Consider the following 9,718-nt stretch of genomic DNA (forward strand, 5'->3'; position numbering starts at 1 on the left):
TGTGACTAGCACTGTTGCCTCACAGCAAGAAGGTGCATGTTCACGACTCAGTTTGAGTGAGCGCCTTCCTGTGTGGAGTTTGTGTGTGGGTTTTTCTCGGGTTCCCCGGTTTCCTCCCACAGTCCAAAAACATGCAGATTAGGCCAATTTGACACTGTAAATTGACTGTAGGTGTGAGAGTGTGAGTGGATGGTTGTTTGTCTCCATCTGGCCCTGTGACGGACCGGCGAACTGTCCAGGGTGTACCCTGCCTTTCGCCCTATATCAGCTGGGATTGGCTGCAGCTCCCCACAACCCTCATGTGGAGGTTAAAGCGGTAGGAGAAGAAGAAGAATATGCAGCTTTAAATTGGACAAAAACTTCAATGATATCATGTCAGCTCCACTCTCATTCTCAAAACAATTTGACAGGAATTCTCAACGTGCATATGAATCGCTGCTTTTATTTGTTTTGCTCCCTCAGTCGGTTTGTTGCTAATGAATTTCCACAGGCTGGTTTCCCCTCTGACCACAACAGGGAACTTATGTAACTGCAGCATTGTTCCCAGTGAGTCACAGCTGAGGGCCGCGAGTCAGTTGATGCTGACTGGCCTGTTTCTCTAATTTAATATGCATTACTTTCTGAATGACAGAGACACAGAGAAGTGAAGTTGATGCATCTTTATTTCATGCTTCTACTTTTCATAAGAAAGGACAAACTCGGTAGATTTCCATTCCATTGTCATAATAAAGCATCTTCCCACTAGTCTTTCTTTTATGTATTTAATCATAGGTTTATCGTTCAAAATAGAAGGAATTATCTACTCTTATATACAAAGTTCCTCTACCATGTTTGACCTTCTGAAAGTAATTCATCACATTTAAATGTTGAGTGAATTGAATAAATTAACACTATTTAAAGTAGATACATGTACAATTTTGTTTGTCATCTTGATATTTTGCAAGTGCTGGGGAAAATACCGTAATACTTTTTACACTTGCACAACATCAAGACCACAGAGACTAGTGTACTCAAAACAAAAACAAGGTTGCATGTTGCTATTCACAATATTAATATTTCCCCCTCTTATATTATTGTTTTATTCATTTTACGGCTTGGATTTTAATAATAAATATTAACTCACGAAATAGTAGTCAAAGGGAAGAAATGAGGATCAAACGAGCAACTATTTCATCTGCAGCAGCTTCTGCTGTTGCATAAATACTGTACTTCTTGTAGAAAGCGGTCTGTCCACAGCAACGATACAGTGACTTCATAGTTGTTTCAGCCCAGCTGGACGTGCACTGTGTTGCAGGGATGAGCTGGTGATGGAGATGGTGAGGAGCAGTCAAGGACGTGGCGTGAGAGTGATGGCATAAATGCAGCAAATGGAGGATCCTCTATGCTCCATCTGTACACTTCTCAGTCGATGCCGATATTTGAGGGGTTAAGGTAGGAAAGGACGTTCTGCAGCAAAAAAATAAGACATCAGACATTGAATATGCACAAATGAATATACAGCGCCCTGTTAAAGAGTAAATAGTGGCTTGTAAGAATTAGTGACATCTAATGGTGACATTGCAGAGTGTAACAAAGTGAGGAGTCCTCCACTCACTCCTCACTTCCCCAAGAGTGTCAGGGAACTATAGCTTACCAGAAAGAAAGCAATTCTCTGCTGTATAAACTTGGACGCATGAGATGATGGCTTTTGTAAAGCAAGGCCCTTGCCCAAAGTATATATAAGAGGTTTATTCTAAGGCTTGAAAAACCAAACAATAGACATTTTAAAGCAATGAAGCACTCATAGAGGCATACTTATCCATTTTCTGCCAATAAAATGACACATCAACTTATTTCGCAGCTTAGTAACTTATTTGATTCTGCGGTCATCAGCTGTCTCTAAATGCTAAAATGTCTCTTAGTTAGTTAGTGTTCACTTATGTTATGGCCATATATCTCATTTAGGAAAGGAAAAAGGAACATTTATTTTCAGTAAACAACCTAAATTGCACTGCAAAACTGCGAGGTCGGATGGAGCGAGAGCGTATTACTGTGCTGATGGCGTGATCACTGCTCACCTCTTTTCATCGTGCTGCTGCTTAGAAAAGACCGCAGTCTTTTAGGTTTTCTTTGATGATGATGTCTGTCACAGCGTTGAACACGATCTCAACGTTCTTTGTGTCCGTGGCACAGGTCAAGTGGGAGTAGATTTCTTTCACACCCTTCTTCATGTTCAGCTCCAGGAACTGTGCCTTGATGTAGTTGCTGGCATCCTCGTACGTGTTGGAACCTTAAAGAAATCAAACCAAAACCCTTGTCAGTAAATTGACATGACTTAAGCGTGATTAAATTACTTAATTTACATAAAGCCAGCGATCCACTCCTGCTGCTTCATGGATCTGCTCTGGTTGCTCTTACCATCGTAATCTGGGAAGCAGATGCTCAGATGGACTTTTTTGATCTTGTCCTCAAACAGATCCTTCTTGTTGAGGAAAAGCACGATGGAGGTCAGTGCAAAGAATCTGTGGTTGCAGATACTGTTGAATAGATGGAGGGACTCGTGCATGCGGTTCTGTAGGGTCAGAATTGAACCGGGTGAGCTTGAAGGTGACATAAGTCATATAAGTCATTCTTAAATAGATGGCAGATAGTTGACTCCCAACTCACCACTTCATCGTCCTCTACGAGCACCATGTCATATGCACTGAGAGCCCCACAGAAAATGATGCAGGTCACACCCTCAAAACAATGGATCCACTTCTTTCTCTCTGATCTCTGTCCACCCACGTCAAACATCCTGTTCACCACAGAAGGTCAGAGAGAACAAACTCAGTTTCGATAGCCTCTCCTGGACGTCACAGTGCCATAAAAGGCTAGGTTAGTGTTTGCTGTTGTCGGACTTTTGTTCAGGTGCCTCCTGTGTCTTACCTGAAGTGCAACTCTTTGCAGGCGAACTGTTCTTCGATGATACCAGTTGTTTTGACTCGAGATCGCAGCACGTCCTGCTCAGAGGGCAGGTAATCTGCCTTGCAGATTCGGTCCATTTCATTGAGGTAGCTGGTGATGGCAGAGCAAACAGTCAATCAGGCTTTACCTATGAACACTTGGCTGACTCATTAGCTTGACATGTAACCCCACTATGACACCAGTTCTAGTATGGACTCACTATCCAGCAGAGTCGTTGAGCTGGAACTCAGCAGCTCTATCGAAGGCGGCCTGCACACCAGAGTCTTTCCACAGCTTCTGGATAACATCAGCCAGCTCAGTTGGCATTGAGCCCTCCTCGATGGAGTCTGACAAGTTCTGCAACTTCTGTGCGTCTTCCTATGGTTGCATGCAAGCAGAGCAAAGATCCGTCAGCACCAACAATAATAGATCTGTTGATATAAAACATCATGACTGTATTTGTTGTTTTAGACCTGTGCAGAGGAAGCGCCAAAACCAATGCCAAGCATCTCCATGCCTCTGATGATGGCCAGAGCAGACTGTAGGATGTTGCCATAGATGATCGCTCTGAATTCCAGTTGTTCCTCTTTTGTGTAACCACCTTGATGCAGAATCCTGTGTAAAAGTGGACGAATAGAAGGTGTTTGTCAAATTTTGCTGTAATAACTACCTAGAAGTACTGGAATATTGTAGTAATTGTGCTCCGTTTGGATTCTCCATCATGTCAAAATGTCACACAGTGCCACCATGTGGTGAGTTTCTGACCTAACTGAGCTCTAACAATGTAAAACAAGTGCTGACGTAAGCTGGCGTTTGCACTGTTGACCTTCACAGGCTTCACCACAAGTGCGACGCACAGAGATGAGCGAGGCTTTGGCCTGCTGGCTTTGGGCTTGACCAATGAGATTAAATGAAGTCCAAGCTGCTCTCTGATTCCTCACCAGTGACGAGGAGTCGATGGTGCATATACAAGTATTTAACCAATATATTTTACAGTAACACATTGTACAACTCACTTCATTTGTTTTACAATGGTGCTTTTCCCTGATTCACCAGCGCCTGAAAGAGAAAACAACAAGTTTAGCTCCAACATCGTCACTGCTGTGTTTCTCTCTGACATCTAACTCAGCAGAGAGTCCGTAGGAGCCGTTACAGAATGTGCTGTGTGATGATACAATATTTTAAAAAGAGGTGCTCCGTTTCATTCATTTTCTGACAATGATGGACTTATCTTTAAATATCTTCACCTCATGGACACAGGCATTATCAGTCAAAGTCTTGATGACAAACTCAATCTAATTAGACATAAAATAACAAATATGTATATGTTCATGAAACGCAAATAGACTGTAAACACAGAAAATGATACAAGATATGCATATGAAACAAACATCCAGAGAGTTGCCGCTGAAGTTAGCATAGAGAGCATAAAGAGGGCAGATTATAATTCACAGTCATTTGTGTTCATGAGCCAAAGATTCAGCTGGTCTGTGAAATTAGGGTATATCGTAAAGTTCTGTGAAGTTGTCTTATGACAGTAAAACTGGCTAGAGGCTCCACTAAGAGGAAAAACACAGTCTCCTGGCAACATAACAACAAAACTCTCCCTTTTCTTGCTTCGCTATAAAGCTGTGGGTATTATAGAAGTGATTCATGTCAGATTATCCGCAGGTTGAATACACCGTGCTATAACAATGACACTGAGATCCAGGTGTTTTTGTTTGACGTCGCCGACCTCGTCACGAAACACCAGTTTAAGGATGTTAGAGTTAGGAGGAGAAATATTTCTTACTTTTAAAAAAAAACTGATTTGCCACAGTACACAGTGATGTACATTCAGTACAATTTCAGTGACGTCATTGAATGTGGTGGCTAACGAAACGCTTGCAGGCTGATCAGGCTCTTTCTCCGCAGCACTGTAAGCTTTCTCAGGCCGAGGGATTCATTTATCATGTCATAACCACAGCTGCTCGTTCCACCTACAGATTCACCGCTGATCATTCAAAGACTTCACTCATATGTGGCCTCGTTCGACCTTTTCAAGGGGAAACTGCTGGTTTTTCCCCTGTTAGGAGTCATTAGTAAGATATTAATCAGTTTGCTTTGCTCTTTTGAAAGGCAGTAATAACGGTGGTACTGTGACGGTATTAAAATTGGTTTTCATTAAGTGACCAAGTGATAATTACCTCCTGTGAGTTATTCGTTCACCTTGTGAGTGCTTAGGCCGTGGCAGTGACATTAAATCTGGGATTTAAACGGGGCTTCTATGTTTGTCCTGCAGGTGATACAACGGACACTTAGGATCCTTTTGCCGTTTTTCAGTATCAAGTTTAATGCAAACCTACACTTAATAGGTTTGCATGTAATAAACACTTAAGAAACCATCTCAGTTAATATGATAACAGTCGAGGACTAACTCAACATTTGCAGAGTAGTCAATTTGTACCAAACTATATTTAAGGCTTTAACTACGTACAAGGAGATAAATCTTCAAATCAGCTGCAAACCTGCAAACATGTCAATTTAAAAAATAACCCTTTAGTATTTAGGCTCACTACAAATGTTCTATCTTCTTTCATAAGAACAAACAGGAACAGCAAGCTACTTATTTGTTTACTGATTCTTACTGTCTTACTGCAGGAGAAACTAATCTGTAAATCTGTTTGAGGTCGATATCAGCATGTGAAAGTCAAAATCTGCACAATCCTTTACCACAGTAAATAATAATAATAGCCATTTATATGTTAAAAATGAATTGCAAGCATCACTAGTTCAAAAGAACAAATGACCTTTTCCTTCCTTTACCCATGCCTCCATTTGATAACATGGTTCTTTTTGTTTGTTTTTGTCACTTATCTAACTAAAGTCAGCAATAACCTCATCAAAATCAAAAAAACTTTTTACTGTATGTGCTTGTTGAGGGATCAACTGAGATCCTGCCAGGTGGATCTGCACTAAACCAGTTAGCTAATTGGATTGACACAGCGCTTCTGTGCTGTGATTCATTTAGACCAAAGACTATGATCTTTTAAGCACCAGTGTCCTTCCATTAGAGTGGAAAAGTCACTCTTAATTTTAACATGTAGATCATGTTGGTGCTGTGGTTCAAGCTCACTACATTTGACTATGTGTTTGCAGCTACTTAAAGATCAGTACTTTAGAAAAATGTCATCACAACGGTAAAAAAACAGCAACAAGCTCAAGTCTGCAGTATTTACATTATGCACAAGTTAACTATTCTAATCTAGTACTTGAGTTAAAATGATTATTCAATGATTATTTAATGTTATAAACTGTAATAAAAGTCTTGGAATAGTTAGTGATTTCTATGATCCTTGATCCTTAAATGATCTCTCTTGTTTCTCCCTGTGCTGCACTTACTTCACCCTGACTCATGTCCTTTGAGTTTAGCACAAGCTTAGACTGTCCTCCAGTCTTATAATATAATAAACTAATGTACGGGATTTATCCAGAAACAAATCATCCGCACAGAGAGGTGAACAGATGAGTCGCAGCAGTCGAACGTCACATCAGATGGTCCATGTCCAAGATTGAAGGAATATGTAGCAAACAAGTCAACAAACTCAAACTGAGACATCCATTTCTATGTTCTGATGGTTACGAGGCTACGAATGTTTACATTGATCCGTCAAATATTCATCAAAACCATTTACTTACATTTCAATAACCAATGAAAAGTGAGCAAAACTGTTAGAACTGAGTCATGTTGTTCCACCATGTGAATCTTAATCAGAATCAGAATCAGAATAGTTTATTCTGATTCTGATTCTGATCAGTAAGTGTGTAACCATCACTTACACCTTAACCTTAACTTAAACATCAGAGTTTGTACATCACTGAATAATTAATGATTAAACCTTTTTGAAGTATTAAACTATTGGACTAAATGGAAAAAACGTTGTGCCACAACTACCTAGTACACTTACCAAGCAGTAATAGCTTGACAGTTTTAGCGTCCTTATCAGCATCTTGCTGGAGTTGTTTTTCCAACTCCTTGGACTTTTTATCCTCGGCACTTGCTCCGGCACCCATCTCTGCCTCCGCAAACTCAAGATCCTCGATGATGGAAATTTTGACGGCTGTCTGTGAGTAGCTGCAGAGAAATTGGGTGCAGTACTAATCGTACTGAAAGGCGATTTCCGAGCGGAAGGGGATTGGGAGGGAGGTGCTTGAGCTTCCCTGGGTTTGCTGCCTTCCTTCTGGATGAGGTGATCAGAAAGACACTCTGAAGGATCAAATCAAATGTGTAGACTCTACTGGGCAAAGTTCCATACTTAAATCCTTAGCTTAAGCCCCTGACTTAGGAGTCACCTCTTCCTGATTGGCCAGTCAATCCAATTAGTCTAAAAAGGGCAATAGCAAGTGAGGTAAAAAAAAATAAAGAAAAGAGGGGAAAATAATGCACTCACACACTTGGGCACAGTTTTTAGCAACTCTTACACCCTTGCTCTGCAGTTTCTCCAGCTGTTTTATATATCATGAAAATGGTATTTCGTCATCAAAAAAACAACCTGTTGGTTTATGTTTTTTGTTTTTTTTTGTAAAAGTAGCCTCCGATTTTACAGTTTATATACAATTTAAAAAACTAAAACCATGATAAAACAGTTCCAGTTTACACACTGGACACTGCAGTCTGAACATAAGACAATATTGTCAAAAACAGTCAACTGTTCCTGCTATGATCTGCTCTGGATCACATCTGATGACCTGTATTCAGACAATGTCCCTAGACCTGAGCGAGGCATCAGTTAATCCTGCTCTTCTGAGGCCTTTTTCTTCCTCCTCTTCACTCAGACTCTAATCACAATATTCATCTTCGCTTTGGTCTTCGACACTCTTTGTCTGTGTTGAGCATTTTGGCCTCATGAGGATCTGGGATCTGCCATTTATTCCATTCAGTTTATATTCTCACTTTAGTTAACACGGACTTCCACCACTGCATCTCAATGAAATAAAAAAAAGGATGTTTATTAGCATAAATTGTTGTGCAGGTGTTTCTGGACTGTGTAGGTCTCTCTGTCCAGTGTCCACTGCTCCTGCTCTACTGTCTCCATGTCTGCTGGACTCCTGACTTTAGTGTCAGTCACATAGATGAAGCGTGGAGGGAGGCATTAAGGTCTCATAAACTTCTTATAGTTAAGACGTTTAAATCCAAGGTGGTGTGGTGTCTGCTAAATAAAGCTACTGTCACTGCACTGCAGTGTTCGACGGGGTCTCGTCACACATGACCTAAATGTGCTTTCTCAGGTCACATTATCTGTATAATCTTCAATGGCAGACAACATAGTGGAATCTATCAATCAGTCAGTGGATGTACAGTATAAGGACAGGAGTTACGCACAGGAAATGTGCTTGGGTGGAGTTTGTTTCCCACTCCTGCATGTTGGTGGACTACAACTAAGAGATACTGTATTTTAATTGATTGATCCAGTCAGAATTGTTGTAATCTGTATGTTTCATATTGTTTTGATCCAGTGAATTTGTCCAAAAGGAAACCCAGTGTTTAAAACCTTGATCTGCATGAGCTACCTTTTTTTTTTTGGTGTTTAACTTTTTGTTCAGTTGTTTTTTTATAGTCATTTAAAAACAATAAATAGGAAAGAGAGGCCACACCCAGCAGCATTTACTGCACATTACCACATACAAACACATAAATTGTGAATATCTGGCGTTGTTTTTTTTTCCATAATCTTTGTGTACTGTTTGTTTATGTATGTTTATAAGTTTCTAACTTGAGTATGTTTTACGTGGTACAGGTCGATTAGGACTTGGGGAAAGGGGGGTATCCAACTAGCCAGACAATCTGAGATCAAGTCCTGAGATATGAACTGAAGTCTCTCTACTCTAAGCATGCAGTGCTAATGGCCTGGGGCAGAGTGCTTTCTCGGGTTCTAAATCCCAGAATGTTTCCAAGCAGGCTAATAGTGATGGCCGACCAATCCCATTAGTGGTGGATGGTGCAGTTCCACTCTGTGCTCAGTCCTCACGTCTCCGATCTGTTGACGAGATTAACCGCAGAGCCTCAGATCAACCCAAGAGGCATGGGCTTAACACTTTATCTTTTTTGTTTTGGTGAAGGATGAGCATGAAAACATGTGGGAATACATTTTTGAAGCTCACTATTATACCCCAGTGTGCACTTTACTTCTACTACACTATTTTATCAGGAGAGGTCAAGATGAGGCTCACTGATGCTTTAGCAGCAACAGCAGTTTTTTATGCACTTCTATGTACAGTATATAGTCATATTATTCTTACAAAAATATGAATGCACTTGTCTTTGCTCCCATTTTCCATGAATGATTTCTTACATGGCTTATTTCTCTTAAGTTAGGATCATTTGTTCAAATCTGTGCTGTGAGCACTACACATTTACTACAGTAGTCCTTCCACCTGGCAGATGAGACGTATCCGGATGCTGAATAAAGTGCGTGATCATTGCACGGGTGAGTCTTGGACTGAGGCCACTCTGAAATGTGCAGTTTATCTTATAAACACACTCCTTAGGCACTGAACTATAGTATATACATAGAGAAACTGTCTGAATCTGGTATGACCACCATTTGCCTCATCTGGTGAGACCCATCTCCTTCATATAGACTTAATCAGATTAATGTGGAATATTGGTAAATTGGAACCCTCTCTTTTACTGTGACTAGTCTGAGGAACACCCGTGCAATAATCATGCTCTTTAATCTTCAATCAGCATATTGAACAGAGTTGTGTTTATATGAGTGTACATAAAGTTATCATAAAAACACAAAAACCCTCT

The 9,718-nt window shown here is 40.5% G+C and overlaps 1 protein-coding gene across 1 annotated transcript; it reads right to left on the reverse strand.

Moving 5' to 3' along the window:
• Positions 1-644: 644 nt before the first annotated feature.
• On the reverse strand, positions 645-6,978 carry gnat2 (guanine nucleotide binding protein (G protein), alpha transducing activity polypeptide 2). The gene is made up of 9 exons (XM_058642379.1): positions 6,873-6,978; positions 3,942-3,984; positions 3,399-3,540; positions 3,146-3,303; positions 2,908-3,036; positions 2,647-2,776; positions 2,398-2,551; positions 2,058-2,269; positions 645-1,446 (listed from the first exon to the last, which is right to left on the reverse strand). Exons 1-8 carry the CDS (start codon positions 6,976-6,978, stop codon positions 2,079-2,081), a joined length of 1,053 nt encoding a protein of 350 aa, XP_058498362.1. The 3' UTR covers positions 645-1,446; positions 2,058-2,078.
• Between the last annotated feature and the right edge of the window lie 2,740 nt (positions 6,979-9,718).

Source organism: Solea solea, chromosome 11 (genome assembly GCF_958295425.1).
Source record: "Solea solea chromosome 11, fSolSol10.1, whole genome shotgun sequence".
Classification (NCBI taxonomy): Eukaryota; Metazoa; Chordata; class Actinopteri; order Pleuronectiformes; family Soleidae; genus Solea; species Solea solea.

What these genes read in the sequence shown, in the direction of transcription:
- gnat2 (XM_058642379.1), bottom strand. Translation starts at nt 6,978, where the DNA reads ATGGGTGCCGGAGCAAGTGCCGAGGATAAAAAGTCCAAGGAGTTGGAA. An exon ending in ACCATTGTAAAACAAATGAA is followed by an intron (nt 3,541 to 3,941) that starts GTGAGTTGTACA and finishes ACTTTTACACAG; the next exon opens with GATTCTGCATCAAGGTGGTT. An exon ending in CTGCTTCCCAGATTACGATG is followed by an intron (nt 2,270 to 2,397) that starts GTAAGAGCAACC and finishes GATTTCTTTAAG; the next exon opens with GTTCCAACACGTACGAGGAT.